This window comes from Bacillus rossius, chromosome 12, assembly GCF_032445375.1.
Source record: "Bacillus rossius redtenbacheri isolate Brsri chromosome 12, Brsri_v3, whole genome shotgun sequence".
NCBI classification, from domain to species: domain Eukaryota; kingdom Metazoa; phylum Arthropoda; class Insecta; order Phasmatodea; family Bacillidae; genus Bacillus; species Bacillus rossius.
The window spans coordinates 51187282-51209746 of NC_086339.1; the positions used below are offsets into that span (position 1 = coordinate 51187282).

At 43.1% G+C, this 22465-nt stretch overlaps 2 protein-coding genes across 2 annotated transcripts in view; both read left to right on the forward strand.

The window, feature by feature from the left end:
• LOC134537980 (meiotic recombination protein REC8 homolog) overlaps positions 1–6915 on the forward strand; it is a 51637-nt gene extending 44722 nt beyond the window's left edge. The window contains exons 10-11 of the mRNA XM_063378999.1: positions 4996–5148; positions 6895–6915. Of these exons, the coding sequence (XP_063235069.1) occupies positions 4996–5148; positions 6895–6915 (174 nt within the window). The remainder of the gene's footprint in view (positions 1–4995; positions 5149–6894) is intronic.
• A 559-nt stretch (positions 6916–7474) lies between these two features.
• The window catches only part of LOC134537214 (uncharacterized), a 52086-nt gene continuing 37095 nt past the window's right edge, over positions 7475–22465 (forward strand). The window contains exon 1 of the mRNA XM_063377478.1: positions 7475–7544. Within this exon, the coding sequence (XP_063233548.1) occupies positions 7488–7544 (57 nt within the window). The 5' untranslated portion in view covers positions 7475–7487. The remainder of the gene's footprint in view (positions 7545–22465) is intronic.

Sequence of the window (22465 nt, forward strand, 5' to 3'; positions counted from 1 at the left end):
TTTCTTCCACACTCCTTTTCCTCCATTTACTCACTCTCTTAACTAAAGCAGTGCTCCCAACTCGGTAGCTACAACTATACCTACGACACAAAATATCTTTATTGCTGATAACATATTTAACTACGGCAAGCAGAAAACGTACATGTAAACTAACCAGTAAAAATAAACTGTCTTTTGACATATTTTCTTTAGAGGTGGCCTGTAGGGCGAGGGACTTGTCATGAATGTTGAAGTGGGTTTAAAGCAAAGCCGTCTAGCATTGTGAGTGACAGCATCCTGCCATTGTACGGCTGGTTTCTTAGCGAGTAGCTGTTTGTAAGGGGGGGGGGGGGGGTTGAAATAAACTGAAAATTTCGGAAAACATCTATTACGACCCCCTCTATTATGACCCTATTCCTGGGAACCGTGAGGGGTCGTTTCAGAGAGGTTTGACTGTATACCAAAAATTAATTTAGACAAAAGTTTTTGGTATTACTCCTGCAAAACTATTTTCAAACAGATGTGATATTTTGCAAACTGGGGAAGTTGAAGCAATTTCTCTGTTTTTCAAAAAAACCTTTCCCATTTCTACACCTTTGTTTGGATTTTACCCATTAACATCCTCGACCAAGATTTTCCATTATTATATTTTATTTATTAGTTTGGATGTGATTTGTGCAAAATTACTGCTATATCGTATCCACAAAATTGGTATACACACACATGCACAGTAAACTATCAATTATCCGTATTAATTGGGACCAACCTAACTTAAATCATGTAAAAAATAAAACTAGGATAATTCATTTCATGACAAGGGCTGTCCTGGAATTTGGGCAGTATAATTCTGAGCACAGGTGAAGTCTTTGTGCACTGCGTGTCAGCTCTCAGCTTATTGGAACGTTAACAATAGACACTGTGTCGCCATGCTGTCTTTCTCCATCTGCTGGAGAAGCAGCAGTCACCTACTCTTCTCTCCCCCCCAACTTACTTTTATTTATTTTTTCTACCCCTCGGCGGCAAGTTATTCCTTCTTCTCAGTTTTTCTTTTCCTTCAATAAAACTAGCCTGCAGAGAAACTTGTGCCATGCTGTAGAAATATATAAGTAGCACTTCAATACACCAATTCTCCGATGCGTACTTCTCACAGACACAGACTGAACACAGGAAAGTTTCCCTAAATCTAACAGGGATGCAGCAGTAAGTGTGCATCTTGCGTAGCGTGGCGGCAGTGTTCGTCTTGAAATGTTGCACTTACAAGTGTAGGAAATAAACAGCATGAGTAAACAATACTGTTGGCGTCATGAAAACCTGTCATGGTAGACCTGGGAACATTGCCTTCACTTAGGTACATACATTTTTGGTTTAAGTCATTTACAATGGCCGAAGAGAAAAAGTTAACTCAACACTGCACGTCATATGATAGTGCTAACCATGCACACACAAATCCTGGCTAGTTTTTTTCCCCCTGTGTTTCTTCATCCAGCGGAATGCCAGCCATACACATCACTCGCTGTGGCTGCTGGGCCAATGGGCGGGCGGAAAGTAGCGGCATGCAAAACAAATAAGACGGAGATTGGAGCGTGAAGCAATGTCAGGGCATCCACCTGGGTTTAGTGTGACAAATGTGATAGCTAAGGGGGTGGGCGACACAAAGGGTCAGACCAAATATCTTTCAGACATGGTAACAGGGTGATTAAAAATAAAGTACATCTAAGTGAAGAAATACGCCGGAGGGATGCCATCTGTTTTACAGCTTAAGAATACAAAAAAAAACATAATTAAACTAAATTCAAGCACTGATAACCTGAAAACCGGATAAACCGGGCCCAGATAATTGATAGTTGACAGTATGTATGTATTGACGTCAACCGAGGCTTCGCCCTACGAGCCTGATCATCCTCCGATCCCTTTCCCCCACCTTTCCTACCCGGCATTTGTATCGTGACGTACATAGCCGTGTGAGATTCAAACTGCGCGCCACGAACTACAGCAAGAGGGCGCTTAGCTGCAGTGCGCCGCACCCCTATAAGTCTTAATAATTATTGTAATCCTTTTCTTTTCGCCCCAAAATAGTGTCACGACGGCTATGTATGTGAGTGTCTTTTGTTTAATTAAATTATGATGTTTTGTAATAAAATAATTGCAAGCACGGACAAGGACGCTCCCTAGCGGGCGGCGGAGGAACTAGCACGTAACTTGATTTAAACTGTTTTCTATCATATAAGTAATTATTACAGACGGTCTGGGTATGGATGTGATGTGCTAATTTTTGTAATGAGTTTATGTTATTTTCATTAATAACCCGGGGCACGCAATAGCTAAGTTGTTAACGGTAATTGTGTTCGGCGAGAAGGGCGCCATGTTGCCTCCCGCAAGCCCTGGTCTCTCCCCAGTCTCCTTCAGCCGGCCGAGAGCGGACGTCTCTGCAGACTCCCCGAGGACATCACCGTTGTCTCACCGAGAAGTAGTTCTGTTAAGTAATTTATTCAAATCGTTTTCATTTTATCCTCGGGGCCTCTCTCGGTCGGAGAGACTGCTTCATTAATAATTATTTACTCTCCGGAGTTTTCAGTCATCTTTGTGATAAGTAACGGCTTGAGGCGACCACGTGCGTGGTTCGCCTCCTTAACTAAATCGATTCGTGCCTCGGGCGTTTTATAACAGTATCAAGGGAGGATTGTGTAAGGGCGTGTAACGTGAGTAATAAAAACCAACTTAATTGAGTCACGTGTCCTTGTGTTCGGGGGGGGCCACGTGGGTCCTTAACCCAGTCAGCGGCGTGTGGGACGCCCTAAGAGCCCAGTGCGGTTGGGTAGAAGCGTGCCCGACGCTGAGAGCGGGCTCGGTATAGGGACAGGTGTTGCGTAAAAATCAGGAGGGCTAATATCTCGCCGCACACGGGCCACGTAACGCCCTCGCCGGGTCCACGTGCCCACTCACGTGGTGGCACTCATTATTTTCCACCAGTATTCAAACCTTAACACCGGTACGCCCTCAGTATGTATGTATGTGTATATGTGTGTGTGTGTGTATATACATACACACAGAGATAGATAGGTGTATATATGTGTGTGTGTGTGTGTGTGTATATATATATATAAAGAAAGAGAGAGAGAGAGAGAGAGAGAGAGAGAGAGAGAGAGAGAGACAATAACTTTTGATATTGCAGGCTAAGTCCCTATGCCTTTCTCTGTTTTTTTTTGGAAAAGCTCTTTTACAGGGGTACCAAACCCAGATAATTCATATACAGGGTTGTTTATTCACAATTTTTCACTGAGATACAGTTCTATATCTTCCTCAGTGCTTTTCGGCCTCTCTTATTGTGACCATTTTGCATTCTGCAAATTTACACCAGGTCAAACATCTGAGACCATCTTTCTTTATTTCCTCAACTATATGGATTGCTCTGATTATCTTTAATCCAAATTTTTACATTTTAACATTTTTCATTTTTAAAATATCTTTTCCTCTTGACTATATATACCCTATGCTCAGCATTTCAGCAGGTGAGTTACAGCCGCAAATCAGTGACTTCTCAGCACAGATTTACCCTTTTCATTTATTCTAGAGTATCACCAGCATTAAGTGGTTCTGATTTGAATTTTTTTTCCTACTGTTTCTTATGGGGACCCTCCCAAATTAAACTTTACCCATCGGGCAGTACCCGGCTAGTGCTTCAGCGGTGAGCACCCAGACATGCTACACTGTCCCACGCTGGGTTAGCAGCAGGTAATATTTCCCCCGCCTGCACTCACGTACAGGTGTGATGGCAAGCATGCAGGTCTCCGGTCCAGCCACGACCGTGGACGACTAACTTGACTGCGCGTTGACACTTGTCGTCACGCCCTGTCGCACGTGCGTGCTCGCCCGCCGTGCCTAGTCTCCCGCCCCTCCCAGGCTGTGCTGAGTGTTTTCCTTCCTCCCTCCGGGGCTGTCTTCTCCTGTGTGCGCCGCTGTCAGATCGCAGTCTCTCCGCATTTGGAGTTTCACATCGTGACTAGCTCGGGATGAAAACCTGGCTAAGCATGTAGTCATGTAAAAGGGGAGTGTTTTCCCCCCTGTTTTTTGCTTATATCTAGCGCGTTAGATTTTTGTTTCGTCAAGATTCGTCTGTTGCATTTGCGAGTGTTTCCTTCACCAAAATGCTGTAAATTCAGTGTTACCCACCGCAAATGGTAAGTGAGATTTCCTTTTATTTTCGGTTCCAATTTGGTGCTTTTTGGGCCTTATTTCCTTTTTACTCAATACTCAACTACGCATGATAGTTTTTTTTGCGTAGTGTGGGTCCAACTCCACCCCAGATTGTGGTTCACCTTCTCTTCTGGCCCAACTCATCTGATGGGTCGGCTACCAAATTCTCCACATTAACTCGGACCCCTGTAGTCCTTGTTTCGCCGGCCCCCTTTCTCTCGGGCTGGCCTCCTATCTTTTCGACCATGCATCACAATCTTCTCCGCATAGCTGGCAAGAAGATAGGTTTGCTACAAGCCTGTTACTTAAAGATATTTTTTCAATGAAAGAGTAGATTTTTTAATATCACATAGGGGACTGGAGCCCAGCACCCACACAGGCCACGTCACGTCCCAGGGGCAGAGTGTTTAGCCGGGTCCACGTGCCCAGCCACACGGTGGCACCCACGGTCACGACTCATGTAATTTCGATTCCCCTTGACAACTAAGTTTACAAATAAAATTAAAATTCAGACCTATATGGTCAACGAATATCAAAGCTTAAGTCGCCAGTCACATTGTTTGGTGTTTGTACAAGATCGAAGTTGCAGCTGTGAACCACTGGGTCTGTGTGATCGTGACCTGTGGGTTGATCTTTGTAATGTACGAAGCTTGGATTACAAAAATAAGTTACACCTAAATAAACTTTAAAAGGATGTAAATGTAAAATTGAACAATATGAAGTTTGTAAACGTCCTCGGCCACCTACGGAGGCATGGGGTTGATGAGCGACACGATGACTAATGGAGAGTACTGCTGCAAGTAGCGGGCCGGGCTGTGGCAGGACTCGAGCGAGCTGCAGCTGCCCGAGGCCGCGCAGCCGCCCCGGCGCCGGCGCAGGCGACACGGCCCGGTGCTGGTGGACCGCGAGCTGCGCGTCCCCGTGGAGGCCATGCAGGCCAGCATACAGCACTACCAGGACACCATGCGCGCCCAGGTGTGTCCGCCTCTGTCCCCCTTCCCCAGTTTGCCAGCAGTCCTGACAATTATTCAAATATATATGTCAATACTACCAATAAGAGGAAAGAATCTGAAAGAATACAGCAGGAAATATGTTATAACCCCCTCCTGTATTTTAAAGTTGTAGCATTGAAACTTGTGGCCGCTAAATTTAATTTATTATTCTGTTATGTTTTTAAAGTAAGGACTGGTGCCATAGAAATCATTTTGTATTTTAATAACCGTGCAGGGTCATGTGATTACAAGTGAATACAAGCTACTAGGCTCACAACAGTGATTTTTTGTATTGACAGCTACAATTATGTTTGCTTTGTATTTTAAATGAACTAGTGTTTTGTTAATATACTGTAGGTTTAATGAAATTTATAACTTCAGAATGTTCAGTTTTTATTTTGATATTAAATTCTCGTTATGTCAATGAATAGAACATTTTTTTAAGTTTCTAAGGAACATTCATTTATTGTTTGTGAAGATTGGATGTTAAGTTATTTTACTGTTTGAGCTCTTAGGAAAAGACTGAATATTAAAACAAAAACTTTTATTTCTAAAATATTAAGCATCTTATGTATCCATCCAGTTGTACATAATGTTCTTGAAAATTGGGTTCTGTAACTATCATATTTATTAGTTTTATTAAAGAATGGCATCAGTCCCCCAAACCTAAAATGATCATTAAGAATTTGTGACACCTTAATACAGTAAAATTTCAGCGAGAGATAATAATTATATCATTATGTTTCAAATCTGTTATCCATTAAGTTCACCAATGGGTAGGTTCTAAAAATGTTACTGCAAATACCTATTGCAGTTATTGATGTAATTAGAATAATTATGTTATTTTGTTATTAGTATTTTTGTCATTACCGCACCTTTTTATTGTCATTCGGTAATCCGACACCAACTGAGCTACATATGTTCAGATTTTTGAGATGCAAACATTTTAGCTCTCTGTATACAGCAATTGGTAGGAGTAATTAAGTGAAAACGGTATGGAAGTTAATGAACGGATATGTGACACAAAAATGGTGGACTCGCTTATATCAAAATAAACCCTTATATAGTCACTTTCGTAAACATTAGGGAACATACCAAGTATATTGGTGTGTCAAATGAAACTTTATGATAGTGAAACTACCGTGGAATATACCTGGTAAACTAAAATAGTCACAGTAAAACATATTCCCAAGTTTCAAAATACGTAAGAAAGCTGGCATTACACTGTTAATAATACCTAGTCACCTTCTCAAACTCCAATTGTCCCGATAGTGCAGTGGCAGAATTGTGGTTGATTAGCTCAAAGGGTAATTTTTGACTTGGTTCAAACCTTGTATGTAGTGGGGGGAGAAAAAAAAATACTTTTATTTTGTAACTGATTACTGAATCATACAAATTATGCTTAAGCAAATATATGTGAATACATTTTATTTGCTTATATTATTGCTATAGTACCTTTTATTAAATACTTAGTTCATTCCATTGGCTTTATTATTTCATACTAGGTAGGCCTATATCCTTTATTTTTATGTAAAAAAATTTAAATAAATAATTACATTGACTAAGATATGAATGTCCATGAATTTTCATAGGTATTACAAAATAAAACTTTATGATAGTATAAGTCCATAGCCAGAGTTTAGTATTTTTTGAGTCTTTTTTGCTTTTTAGTGCTGTATTTCCTGTTACTATCTGTGCGTGATGGTAGCAATCAACGTTTACGATTCAGGCAGCGAATCCTAGCGGCTAGTGTAGAAAGTATGTACTTTAAAGGAGAATATTTATCACACTCAGCATTGAACAGGGCGACACATTGCCACGTGGTTTTTCTACGGCTAGGTTTATAAAACTACTCTTGATTAGTCCTAGACTAATCATGCAAGTAACGCATATGATAAGTTTATTTGCATCATGAGAACACATGAGTTTGCTCGTTACTGATGTTAGATGTTTACACATCACTGGCGAGTACTTAAAGACTCACTCACTTTTTTTTTCAGTTGAATTTTTGCTGTTTACTTCGCTGCAGCCAACTTTATTGTTGCTTTCAGTTTCCACTTCAGTACAGTGTTTCCTTTTTTCAATTTTGGCTCCCCCGTTGAAACTTGATTGCCATTGGATGGACTGGCAGGTGGTGTTGGATCAGACTTGCAGCAGGATGATGGTAGCGTGGTGTTGCAGCTGGCGAGAGAGGACGTGGCACGGGTGCGTGCCCGCGGGGAGCGAGGCCTGGAGGAGTTGTTCCGGGAGATGGGCACGAGGCCGGCGCGCGCGACGCACCGCGCGCTCACCCTCCTGTTCCAGCGGAGCCTGCAGAGCGAGATGGAGACCACCTTCGACCTGCGCGCGAGGCTGCTCCACATCAGTGAGGAGCAGCAGGTCAGTGGCCACTTCACAAGTCCCTTATAACGTACATTTATAACGGCGCCAAGAGTTTATGTTATACATAGTGAATTTTCGTTATAGCCAAAATTTAAAAAAAATATTATTTTTGTAGCATTTTTAACATATATTATTTTCTCGCTTGTTTTTAATATGGAAATTCACAACAAAAGTAAAGGAAGTATACATAAAATTTACTAAAATAACATTTTTAAGCTATATCAGCACTTGCCGACTGCGAAATATGAGACCGCGTGGCCGTGATAAGGCCGTCACGCACATCGTGGCTGAGCGCACAGCTGTTTGTTTACATGGACGGGCGGGCAAGGTCACGCAAGGTCATGCCGGCTGCATCCTGTCGCTTTGACCGCAGCTGGTTTGCTGGAGACGTGTGCTAAGCTGATGATATCGGGTGCATATTTGCGGAGTTTTGAATACTTACTAACAATATGTAAACTCAAAGATGTAGTGAAATTTATTTTAAAATTTGTCACATTATTACTCACGTTGACACCTATGAAAAATGTCAAACACAAAAAAAAAAAATTTCAAAATCTCTAATTACGTTGGACAACTATACAAATTATATAAAATAATTTTTCCGACAATTGGTCAGTAACACAAAAATAATCACTCGTACAGACCCTTGAAAAAAAACAACACAAAATTAAAAATCACTTTTTAAAAAATGAATCAATTTTCATTTGCCTTGATTTCACTAGACTTTCAGACAAAATAAACGACTGGACCCCTTGGAAGTTCATCAAATCTTTTGTTGAAGCATTTGTATGCTGATAAAAACGACTGTGTCAAGTGCCTCCATCATTGACGTTTTCGACGGAACAGATACGTCTCTTGGTTCATCGTCATTATTGTCATCATCTTCAGACGCCGCTTCGTTTTGATTAGAAGAGACGAATTCGACAAGTTCCGTGTTTGTCAACTCCCCGCACACGTCAACATTATCATCAGCCGTGGCAAGCGTGATTATAAATAAGTAATGCTCGCAGCGGGGCCTTGTCGCAGTGGGTTAACAACACTTGCTTTCGTCGCCGCGAGGCAAGCTATGCTCGCTGTGAGGCCCCACCTTGTGCGGTGTTGCCAAGACGGCCACATCATGCGCGTTGTTTCATTTGCCGGACGCGTGGAATTGTGCGAAGCTGTTTCTCATTTATTAAGGAAATTGTAGATGTTTTCTCATTGTTTTAGAGCAAAATTACAGGTGTGTAATCTATCGCTATAGCGAAAATGAGCCCACGCTGCATTCATTATTTCCGAAATTTTTATCCTACGCAGCATATGCAAAACTGACGGTGCCGATGGCAATTATCGTTATAGCGAACTTTACGTTATAGACCGTATTCGCTACAACGGGCTTTCACTGTAATAATTTTACGTGCACTCACCCCGCGAGGGGTGCTGCGGTGAGAGTTGCGCCAGAGGTGCGGCCCAGCGAGGTGTGTGGAACGAGTGACTGGGGAATTGACATTTCTTTAAGTGTAGTTAATTATTTGCCATCTTAGAAGATTAATTGTAAGTGACAAGTAGTGGTAATAAATAAAACTGTGTGTGTGATAAAATCTTTAATTGGGCTATCCTTACGTACCCGCGGTAAATCGTAACAATATGTAAGTATTGTATAATTTGTATGTGTGTCATATTGTCTACTTGTGATTGTAATAATACGTTTAAATAAACAAACACATCATAAAACATTAAATATTATCAATTAAATTTATTTATTTGTGTATACATACCTTAATGTTACAGCAAGTCTTTCTTCAGCTGGGACAGACAATCTCATGTTTGTATTGTTGTATGTTAATGCAGGTGTAAGAAGGCACAGTAATTCATCAAAACTTCCAACACTCATTCGAAAATACCGAAAAAATTTCTTTGGATGATGCCGAAGTTTATAAAACATAGTGTAAAACTTTCCATTTATTAGCCTGTCTTACTAATTCGCAAATTATGACTGTCTCTTCCAAATCCATGTCGACAAATGACCTTGGATTTCCAAAAGGTTTGGTGACTGTCATCCTTCGTGAGCGCACTCCGCGTTGATGGTGACGTGACAGTGACAGAAATATTTTTGTCACGTGACAAAAGTCACTCGTGCGCGCTAGGCCTAAGATTACTTTCTTGTGTAACTAGAGAATTTGACTTGGAATAAATTAATGTTGCAGATAAATTCAAACCTATAATGTCGGTTTTTAAATAAATTAAATGAAATTATACAGATGCTTTGAATAATAATAGACCATTAGCTTCATTTTGAATACAAATAGTGAACGAACGGTGTGCGATTGTTAAAGTCGCTAGTAGCTAAAGTTTTGGCGCCTACGGAGCTGTAATTGATGTTCTGAAACATTGTTAGATAGTGTTATAAAGATAAGTATTAGTAACGGTTGTTCTTAAATTTCATTAAGATCTTCGGGGTATTGAATTGCTTCGAATCTGTAGGTTCCACCAAGTCTTTGAGAGATAAAATACATAACTTGATGTAGGCTTTTGGACATACGCCATTGCTTAGCACATGTATGTCTGCAGAAGAAAACTACAAAAAAACACAAATTAAGCAAAAATTGCTGTTGTCAGGATTGAACGCCACACAATATTCCACAACAGGAATATGGTCAACAAACAAGGAAAAAACAAAGAAAAATGGACTAACAGAACGAAAAAAAAAAACCCACAAATGATGACAGCACAAAAAATTCCGAACCCAAAAAAGATTCAACACAACAGTTGAAACGAGACAAAAAACACAGCAAAACGAAAAGACAATAGTTTTCCAAAAAAAAAAAAAGAGAAACGAAAAAACCCCCACAAATGACAGCACAAACAATATTGAACCCAAAAAAAAAAAAATTCAGCACAACAGTCAAAATGAGCCAAAAAACGACCAAACGAAAAGACGAAACAAACACAACAGTTTTCTAAAACAGAAACAAGCGACGTTTCGGGAACTGCTATCTGCTCCCGTCCTCAGGCAGAGACGCACATGGTACGGAAACACAGGTGCAACTGAGAAGGGGCTGGAAAAATGAGGATATTTATCAGAAAATGGACTACATCTTGCTCAGCCAATGGCAGACAAGCTGACTCCTCATTGGCTGTGCACCATGGAGTTAAAGCGGATTGGTTATTGTAGGTTGAGTATTGGCTATTGTTTTGTGCTGCAGGGATGTTTCTCTCTTAATCAAAGGGATCCACATATTTTTTAATTCAATGCTCTGCTGGCTGAAAATATTTTTATTGCTAATAATGAAAGCTGATTCTTTGATTTTCCTTTTTATTTTATCGGATTCCTGTATGAGTGGTGTGGAGTCTTCCCAGAGAATTTTGTGGCTATTTTCCCATGTATGTTCAGCAAGTTTGGATTTTAGGGTTTCACCCTTCTTACAGTTGTTTTTGTGTTCTTTGATTCGGGTGGATAGAGCTCTGCCAGTTTCACCTATGTACACGTGGCCACATTCACAGGGGATCTGATGCACACAGTTGTGAGTTTGTAATTTTTCTGTGGCTGGTTTCACCTTTGTAACAATGCTTTTAATAGTAGATTTAGAACGGAAAGCTGTTTTGAGTCCATATTTGTTTCCCAGGCGTCTTATTTTTTCTGAGAGCCCTTGAACATACGGAATGACTAGAGTTCCTGCCAGTTTATCAGTTTCTGTGGGTTTGAGTGTTTTGTTGGATTTCATATGCTGTTTGATGGTGTTAGCAGGGTAACCATTGGCTATGAGTTCCTTTTTTTATATAATTGTGTTCAACCGCAATAGATTTCTCATCAGAACAAATAATCTCAGCTCGGTTAGTTAGTGTGTGAATTATGCCAGTTTTTGTTGTTTTGGGATGGTTGGATGCAAAGTTAAGGTATTGGCCTGTGTGCGTATGTTTCCTGTATACTTTGGTTTCCAGACTGTTGTTTTTTCTGCTGACTAGTACGTCCAGGAAAGGAATGCTACCATTGGTTTCTTTTTCATTGGTGAACTTTATTGATGGCCTCAGAGAGTTGAGGTGGTTCACAAATTCCTCCAAAGTTTCAAGTCCATGTTGCCAGACAGTGAAGGTGTCGTCTACATAGCGGAGCCAGATTTTAGGAGGGCTATTACTTTTGCTAAGTGCTTCCTGCTCAAAGTTTTCCATAAATATATTGGCCATAAATGGTGAAAGAGAAGAGCCCATTGCCATGCCATCGGTCTGTTTGTAGAAAATATCCTTGAACTGGAAATATGTCGTGGTGACACAGAGGGTAATCATTTCCATGATGGATGGGATTGGTATTACAGTTCTGTCCTTTAAAGTTGGATCAGCCTCCAATTTGGCTTTGACAATGCTGAGTGTTTCGGCTACTGGCACATTAGTGAAGAGGCTTTGGACATCAAAACTCACCAGTGTATCGTTGTTTTCTATTTTCAGTGTTTGGACTATAGAAATAAAATGATTGGAATCTTTGACAAAAGTATCTGTCTGTCCTGCTAGTGGCTCAACAATTTTCAGGAGGTATTTTGATAGTTTCTGGCATGGGGCTGTGCCGGAAATTAGGCATTTCGTCACCTTTTTTTAATTTTTTTTCTATAATTTTAAAACTTTTGGGATTTCTAATTTTTTTAATTTATCTGGTTGTTAATGGGGGTGATTTACGTTTTGTTAGGCCGGTGTACGCCACGGATTTAAACTTTGTGCCAGTGGACCGAAGCCCCTTCCCAGGGGGCCAATCTGATATTTTGCTGTCTAATGTGGACATGGTCAGCCCGGTTGAAATTTCTCTCGCCTGCAGTCACGTCCCGAGTTTGTAATTTTAATTCCCTGCATGACCAAAACTGCTTTGAGCAGCTCCTGGGCTGCAAGCCGCTACCTTGTAGAGGCCTGCTGAGAAAAGCATGTCTCGTCACGAAGCAGTCTCCAGTGGAGCTGCGTTCCCACCTTAGTGGCTATTTCTGCCCCCCCTTCCTCTCTCTCCTCCTCACTTTAGTTCTGAGAAATTAAGCTAAGAGCAGTGACCGGACGGGACGATGACCTGATGCAAAAACCTTCTCCCGGGTCCGACAGACACATCCCTGACATCTAGCGGCCAAAAAAGTAACCGCGGGCCTGGTCGCCAGCGTGCAGAGCTTACCCTCATGACACCTGGTGGCAAGTCTGCTCACCACCTCAAGTAGTTCCCCCTTACGCCGCTAGAAGGCAGCTTCGCGGTGCCATAAGGCACTATGCTTTCCTCTCGCTGCCCGGAGAAGTCGATTGTTCTTTGTTTTCGTTTCGGTCCGGTAGAGAGCGCGCATGTCGTGTTGTTGTCACGACCGCCTCGGACTCCTTCGGAAATTTTCGGCTTAGAACCGAACCTACCCCCTCCTTTGACCCGGGGCCTTACCGCCCGATTTAATTAGGTGCTTTGGCCGATGGCGGGGCACTCAGCCCTCTGACCTCGGCTACTGACCTCGTCTCCTCTACGCCCTCTGCGCTAAGAGGCTTTTGCGGGAACGGCGATTTTCGCGTGCACGAGAATGTAGTCAGTTTGCTTAAGGGATGTGATCCCGTTTGTACAGTAGCCAGGCAGAGGTAGTTTTTAGAAAAGTCATGCGTAGTTAAATTTTTCGTTCTTCTTATTTAATTCTAAAAATTCCGGTTTCGTCCGCGCATCCTGATTTCTCGGTCCGCGGCATCCTGATGTCGGCGCGAGTCACCTAGTGAGCTCCAAACTCTACACCCTGGTTGGTGAGTAATTTTTTTCTTTTCCCCCCCATTCCCGTTTGTTGGCCTTTTGCGCCGACGGTATAGGACTGTCTGGAAGCAAGTCTAATTCGTTTTGGATTTGATTTGGGTTTCAGACAGGGTCGAAGTGCTGGAGAGAGAAATTGCTCCCAGCTCATGGTCCTGCACCTCCACTGCGGGTCACGTTAGAAGAGAGGTTTCCGCGACCCGACGTTATTTTTTGAAGACCCGGGTGGTAATGTGAAATCAACATCCCCCCCCCCCCCCCCCCCCCCCACTTTCTAGCTACGAACTACATTAATCGATTGAATAGCCTACCAGCGAACAGTGCTTTCCTCAAGAATATGTAGAATCAATAAAACTAATCATCTATGTAATTGTTGGGACATTCAAATTTGGTGCAATTTTCAAATTTTTAATTATGTAATAATTTTTGCTAAGGTGTAACATGTACTGTTTTAATTAATCCTGGGGCGCCCCCTTTAACTTTGTTATTTACTAAGATTTTTATTGTCAGGTTTGAATAATACGAACACAAAATTCCTTAATAATAAAACAGGGAACCTATAGACCAAGCTACTTGTGTAGTGTTAATTTATTTATGATATACCTTGTTCCCTTAAAAGATCCACCAACTCCCCAGCTCCTTGTGTCAGGGAGATCCAAATTATCTTGTTCTCCACCTCGTGCCACCTCTGGTCAATAACTTAATTGTCTCATTTTTCTTGCCCAGCAGTTTCCAAGGCTCTTTTTTAATTAATTTAAAATAATTCAATTTTGAGGCACGAGGGGCGTTACAATTGGTAGCAGAGCATGGTTTGGTCTATAGGCATACCTAAATCGAGTAGGCATACCTAAAAAAAAAATAAAAATAATAATAATAATAATAATAAATATAGAAAAAAAATTAATTAAATTTTTGTGATAGCAAATTTGTAATAATAACATTGTGAACTGATCGCTGGTACACCCGGTAGTTATATTGCTTTTCTATTTTAAAGTTATGATTGAGTTTTAAAGGCCCGTGTGGACTTAGTCTGCGCGCGGCGCAAGAAGTCGCGGCGTGCGGTCCGCTAGCAGGCCGGCAGCGAGACGTGTCTTATCACTCGGCTCAGCTGGCGTTCCCCCCCCCCCCCCCCCCCCCCCCATCACCCCGCTTGAGCCAGCGACACGCCCGTTATCTGAGGGCGACGACACAGCCGTTTCCTCCCGCACACCCCTCTCCCTTGTCCGTCGAGGCAGACGACCTTGCGAGCGGCAGGTCAATCCCCTTGTGGACATATACAGGTGGTGCAGGTCAACCTGACAGGGGATGTTCGCGCAGTTGTTTGAGTAGCACGGCGACTTTATACGCAAATAAGTTTGGGCACATACCCCCCCCACCTTGAAAGTGTGACTTACTCCCTGCGCATTGGGGTTAGTTGGTAGTTTATATTAATATAGGAAGCCTTAGGAGGTATTTAAAATTAAGATAGTTGTTAAGAGAGGAGTATTTATGGTGTACGTTTGAATCGTACATGTGTGTTAAATTTTTGTTTTAATTAGCAGTAATTTACGTCCGAGCAGTATGTTTAAGCCGGAGTTATTGCTGTCAGATGAGCTGACCTATGAGTTACAGCTACGCAATTTGCCCTCCAGTGGCAATGTGCAAGTCCTCAGGAAGAGGCTCAGGGCCGCCCTTCATGATGGCGTGCCCACTAGTGTATCGAATTTGGATTTAGATGTAACTGAAGAATTCAACCTGGCTTGCGCCAAGTTTTATGATATATCGGCTTTCGTAAGTTATCTAGATGTGGAGGAAAATTTATCCAATGTCGAGCGACATATAGTCAGGCTAAAACATGTTACCCGACGTTTGCAAAACCTGAAACAGCTTTCGGCAGACCTTCTCCATGGAATTTATATAAAAGAGGTAGAACGATGTTTGCAACAGACGGCAGGTTTCCATTCAAAATTGGCGGCGAGAGCAGCCGTTTTGGAAGACACACGACGCAGTCAGCATTATGTGGCTGGGGCACAGGCTTTAGGCATCGATTGTCCCGCCTTCCCGGAAGGGGACGCTCCTAGCTTGCCCCTGGGAGTAGAGCAACCCGACACGCGACAATCAGAAGTACGGGCGACGGTAAACAGACAGGAGACGGAAACGAGCAGATTACCAGACGCAGCCCCTGACTCACAGCCACTAACGTCGCTTCCAAACCAACCGATACACGTATCTACCACTCATTCAGAGCCGCTTGTGCAGTCGACGACAGCGGCGACAAACATTACAACGAGTCATGTGACAACCCACCCCGTCACTAGCGTGACATTTTCACAGGGATTACCAACCATGGCACACCAAATGACGCAACCATACCCACCAAACATGTTTTTCCCGTATCCGACCACTCAGGGCTATTTTAACCCTTATGCTCAATTTCAGCCACAGTTTCCTTCATGGCAAACCACCCCACTTCCGAGTGCTGGTGTTTTGCAGCCGCCACTCATAACGCCCCAGATCACTCCACCACAGGTCAGCCCCTCGGGTGCGACTCGGGAACAGATTCAGTCGCATCCGGTGCCACAAAACCAGCCTTCACCTTGGCCGGCAGGAGCCGCGGCTCAGCCCCACGACTCAGTGTTGAGGAGCACGACAGCCCCAGAAACTGGCTACAGTTTCTACGGAAAAATCACCCATCCTGTAGAAAGGCTACTCAAGGATTTGCCAGAGGCGTCGGGTCTGGACGCACACAAACTGATTGATTTCCTTCGAGTCTTGTTAAAGCTACGGCAAAAGGGAGGGATTCCCGACAAACAAATTTTTGAAATTGTTTACCCGTACACCCAAGCTCCCCTAAGTGAGAGGATCATGGCAGCCATTGAGAATGACCTCACTTTCGACGAGTTTCATGAAGACGTGTTAAATTTTTGTATACCGAGTAGGCTACTCACAAACATCCGGTTGGAGTGGTTTAACCGACTGCAGCAGCGCAATGAAGCCTTGCCAAATTACGTGGCGGACATACGCGAAGCCAACCAGGTACTCAGGCTAAAGGTTTCCGAGAGAGAGGTCGTGAGTACGATTCTAGACGGTTTGAATCCAGCGGAGCGCTCGCGCTCAGTGTTCCAGGCACGCCCCCAAAATTATGCTGAACTAGATAAACTTTGCGTACACGCCACAAACATAGAATACGCTGATTTTCAGCGAAATAAACAAGCCACATTCGCTAGCCAACAAGGTAGCAGCGTGGGAACGGAGCGCAGTAATTCGCAACATAAGAATGCAGCACAGAAACATCAGGGCAATACATTTTTCTCTTCAAGGCCACAAGGGAGATATCAACAAAATGCACATTGTAATTTCTGTAAAAGAGACGGACATTCCCTGTCCCAGTGTTACCACAAAAACAACAAACAAAATGGCGACACTCCAAAAAACGCATAACGCGGTGGCCTGAACAACCTTATTCAGGGCCACCGAAAAATTCGAGTGTTAACAATTTTTCTTATAAGTGGGAAGTTCAACTTGCGCCAAGTAATGGCCGTACACAAGAAACACCATTACACAAAAACAATAATCCTAACAACAAGGAGTCCAGGAATAAAAGTAACAAGCGAGTTCACAAACATAAACAAAGAAAGCTGAATAGCAGGAGAAACAACAAAAATAAGGGAAATGGTAATTCAACGCACACGTACTCATGTAAAACGTGTATTGATCCTACAAATAAGGGCAAGAGAAAGTGCCACCAAATTTTTGGCAATATTCCTACAGTAATTCCGTATGCAGTAACAACGATTGGCGAACACACTGTATCGGGACTAATTGATACGGGATCAGCGCGCAGCCTAATTTCTGGGCGTTTGTTTAACAAGTTAAAACAGAGCAAATTAATTCTAAGGACTGAGACCACTAAGTTACAATGTTTCACAGCTTCAGAGCAGCCATTAAATATTACGTTAGCAGTTGTGATCAAGGTGAAGATTGATTTATATTCATGGAATTTCCCATTTTTGGTGTCTGATCAACTTGCCACAGACCTAATCTACGGGTCTGATTTCATTGCCAAGACAGGTCTAATCATTAATCTTCAGGCGAAGAATTTTGTTTTCAAATTCAACATGGGTAATCCTATTCCTTGTGGGACCCCTGAACAAATAGTTTCAGTTCCGGCCGAGCCAACGGCAGCCATCTTGGATCAGGGTAACACCACTTCACACGAGCACCTTAATACACAGCAGCGGGCCGCCATTGATAAATTATGCAGTAGTTTTCCAGATGTCTTGACTAGTAAACTAGGTCGCACAAATTTAGTCGAGTACCGAATTGAGTTAGCGGATAAAATACCAGTGAGATCTCACCCTTATCAATTTTTAGGCCCTAAGATGCAGACGATGCGCAATCATGTTCAGGAGCTTTTGGAAAAAGGGGTAATCGAACCCTCGACCTCCGCCTACAGTTCCCCAGCTTTTCTGGTGCCTAAGGGCAAGGATCAACAACGATGTGTAATTGATTATAGAAAAGTTAATGAGAAAATAGTGATACAAAACATACCTTTGCCAGACCTAAACACTGCTTTTCATTGGTTCAGTAAAGCCAAATATTTTAGTGTGTTTGATCTAAATTCTGCCTACCACCAAATTCCCCTTACTGCGGATTCAAAACCCATCACAGCCTTCTGTGTCCCTTGGAACTTGTACCAATACACAGTAGTACCTTTCGGACTTGCCACGGGAGCCCAAGTACTAACTCGACTCCTGGATCAGATACTAGGAGATCTAAAATTCAAAACAGTGTACAACTACCTAGACGATGTCGTCGTATATTCAGAAACATTTGAAGAACACATCAAACATTTAGAGGAAGTCCTAAGTAGATTTCGTAAAGCGGGGTTAACTGTCAACACAAAAAAGGTTAAGTTTGCAGTCCAAGAACTGTCTTTTCTAGGACACCTGGTTTCTAGCAAGGGAGTCACCATTGATCCTTCACGTACTCAAGCTATTCGTGATTTTCCGCCTCCCACAAACCCTAAGGGTATTTCACGTTTTATTGGTATGGCAAATTTTTACTCAAAATATATTCCTAATTTCGCTGAGCACGCAGCACCACTAAATACGTTGCGTAAGAAAAACACACCTTTCACATGGGGTCCGGAACAAGAAAAAGCTTTTAATTTCCTGAAACAGGCGATTTCTTCCCCGCCTGTACTCCGCATGGCAGACTTCACCAAACCTTTCATTTTACAGACTGATGCGTCCAGTGTGGCTATTGGCGCAGTACTGTCACAGGAAGTCGAAGGCTGCAGACAGCCCATTGCGTTTGCATCGCGGACACTTACCCACGCCGAGAGGAAAGCCTCCTCGATCTACGAATTAGAATGCCTCGCCGTGGTATTTGGCATTGACAAATTCCGCCAATTTATAGAACACAGGGAATTCCTGTTAGAGACAGATAATCAGGCATTAGCCTGGCTTTTGGCACACCCGAAACAATTAGGGAAACTCGGGCGATGGATTGCGAAAATTTCCTCCTTGAAGTTCAAAATCCAACATATTCGTGGCACACAGAATATAGTAGCGGACACACTGTCTCGCATCTTCGAAAACCCAACTCAGGCTCCGCCCGAAGGAACACCACTCTTATGTCAAGCCCTATTGACAGAGTTTCCGTTGGCATTTCAGGATTTACAGAGCCAGCAGGAAGCTGACCCACACATTTCCAGTATTATTAAACTTTTTAATTTGGGAACGGCGCCAAAATACTTTAGGATGTCTAAGGGGCTGTTGCAAAAACGCACCCCCCAATCAAAAACATACAAAATCGTGCTCCCGCAAAATCTACGTAATATGATATTCCATTATTATCACACCTCGCCGGTGGGCGCACACCTCGGTATATATAAGACCATTCAGGCTATCCGACGTCATTTCGTGTGGGACGGCATGCACAAGGACATCACCGAGCAGGTGAAACTATGCAAAATCTGTGCGCTGAGTAAGCCAGCGCAGAATACTCGTTTCGGTTATTTAACTTCAGATGTGGCCGAGCGCCCCATGCAAAAGATGTTTATAGACTTTGTCGGACCTTTCCCGCGCTCAAAGACAGGAAACACTATGCTGCTGGTGTGTATTGACGCCTTCACAAAATTTGTCTGGCTCATCCCCATGCGAAAAGCCACCGCAGAAAACACTGTATCTGCGCTACGTAATTTGATCTTCAAGACGTCGGGAGTCCCGTCTATAGTAGTGTCAGATAATGCAACCCAGTTCACGGCTAGGATTTTTAAGAACATGTGCTTCTCACATGGCATTCTGCACGTCACAACCTCGCCTTATTATCCACAGCCCTCGCATGCTGAGAGATTCAACCGCAATCTCCGGTCTGCTTTAATAGCTTACCATGCGCAGGAGCAGGATAAATGGGATTCGAATTTGGTGTGGCTGCAAATGGCCTTTAATTATGCACATCATGAAGGACACAAAAGTACTCCTTTCGAACTCATGTTCACTTACCGACCTAATACCCCTCTTTCAAATCTTTGGTCTTTGAATGACCTATTGCCCGATGATCCGAGAGACATCAGGGAGATTTGGAGAAGAGCTCGTAAAAATCTCAACCTGGCTCATGAGAGCAGAAAAAAGAAATACAACGAAAACCGATCTCCTAACCCTTACAGGGTAGGCGATTTTGTGCTTTGTAAGGCACACCCACTCAGCAAGGCAGTGGATAAGTTTTCCGCCAAGCTGGCGTACCGCTGGAGAGGTCCTTTTCAAATACAGCGATTTTTAACGCCAGTTACGGTTAGCCTAGCTGACCCCAGTTCAGGAGAATTCGTGACCAGAGCGCACATCTCCCATCTAAAGAAAACACAGGCTGACTTAAAGTAGATGTGTTTAATTTTCTTTACCCTAACATAGGGAACTCTCTAATATTAGGCATGCCAGAAATCCTCGAGGTCTTAAAAATCCATGGTACTAGAAATAAGAATGCTAGCTTTACGTTGTATTAGTTTTAAGTGGCCACTTAGTTAATAAGCTCTTAGTTAATAAGTTTGTTTAAGGGTTATCGATATGTTGGACCTGAGAGGCGGACGCGTCTCAAAGGTGTTAAAATATAAGTAGTAGGATACAGGCGAACCTGGTACTAGTTTTACTGAGCTGTGTAAGTGTTGTTTTTTTTTCCCCTATATGCTCCGCATTCAAGCGGGGGAGTATGTGCCGGAAATTAGGCATTTCGTCACCTTTTTTTAATTTTTTTTCTATAATTTTAAAACTTTTGGGATTTCTAATTTTTTTAATTTATCTGGTTGTTAATGGGGGTGATTTACGTTTTGTTAGGCCGGTGTACGCCACGGATTTAAACTTTGTGCCAGTGGACCGAAGCCCCTTCCCAGGGGGCCAATCTGATATTTTGCTGTCTAATGTGGACATGGTCAGCCCGGTTGAAATTTCTCTCGCCTGCAGTCACGTCCCGAGTTTGTAATTTTAATTCCCTGCATGACCAAAACTGCTTTGAGCAGCTCCTGGGCTGCAAGCCGCTACCTTGTAGAGGCCTGCTGAGAAAAGCATGTCTCGTCACGAAGCAGTCTCCAGTGGAGCTGCGTTCCCACCTTAGTGGCTATTTCTGCCCCCCCTTCCTCTCTCTCCTCCTCACTTTAGTTCTGAGAAATTAAGCTAAGAGCAGTGACCGGACGGGACGATGACCTGATGCAAAAACCTTCTCCCGGGTCCGACAGACACATCCCTGACATCTAGCGGCCAAAAAAGTAACCGCGGGCCTGGTCGCCAGCGTGCAGAGCTTACCCTCATGACACCTGGTGGCAAGTCTGCTCACCACCTCAAGTAGTTCCCCCTTACGCCGCTAGAAGGCAGCGTCGCGGTGCCATAAGGCACTATGCTTTCCTCTCGCTGCCCGGAGAAGTCGATTGTTCTTTGTTTTCGTTTCGGTCCGGTAGAGAGCGCGCATGTCGTGTTGTTGTCACGACCGCCTCGGACTCCTTCGGAAATTTTCGGCTTAGAACCGAACCTACCCCCTCCTTTGACCCGGGGCCTTACCGCCCGATTTAATTAGGTGCTTTGGCCGATGGCGGGGCACTCAGCCCTCTGACCTCGGCTACTGACCTCGTCTCCTCTACGCCCTCTGCGCTAAGAGGCTTTTGCGGGAACGGCGATTTTCGCGTGCACGAGAATGTAGTCAGTTTGCTTAAGGGATGTGATCCCGTTTGTACAGTAGCCAGGCAGAGGTAGTTTTTAGAAAAGTCATGCGTAGTTAAATTTTTCGTTCTTCTTATTTAATTCTAAAAATTCCGGTTTCGTCCGCGCATCCTGATTTCTCGGTCCGCGGCATCCTGATGTCGGCGCGAGTCACCTAGTGAGCTCCAAACTCTACACCCTGGTTGGTGAGTAATTTTTTTCTTTTCCCCCCCATTCCCGTTTGTTGGCCTTTTGCGCCGACGGTATAGGACTGTCTGGAAGCAAGTCTAATTCGTTTTGGATTTGATTTGGGTTTCAGACAGGGTCGAAGTGCTGGAGAGAGAAATTGCTCCCAGCTCATGGTCCTGCACCTCCACTGCGGGTCACGTTAGAAGAGAGGTTTCCGCGACCCGACGTTATTTTTTGAAGACCCGGGTGGTAATGTGAAATCAACATCCCCCCCCCCCCCCCCCACTTTCTAGCTACGAACTACATTAATCGATTGAATAGCCTACCAGCGAACAGTGCTTTCCTCAAGAATATGTAGAATCAATAAAACTAATCATCTATGTAATTGTTGGGACATTCAAATTTGGTGCAATTTTCAAATTTTTAATTATGTAATAATTTTTGCTAAGGTGTAACATGTACTGTTTTAATTAATCCTGGGGCGCCCCCTTTAACTTTGTTATTTACTAAGATTTTTATTGTCAGGTTTGAATAATACGAACACAAAATTCCTTAATAATAAAACAGGGAACCTATAGACCAAGCTACTTGTGTAGTGTTAATTTATTTATGATATACCTTGTTCCCTTAAAAGATCCACCAACTCCCCAGCTCCTTGTGTCAGGGAGATCCAAATTATCTTGTTCTCCACCTCGTGCCACCTCTGGTCAATAACTTAATTGTCTCATTTTTCTTGCCCAGCAGTTTCCAAGGCTCTTTTTTAATTAATTTAAAATAATTCAATTTTGAGGCACGAGGGGCGTTACAGGGCATTACAACAACTGATGATCGGGCGCAGA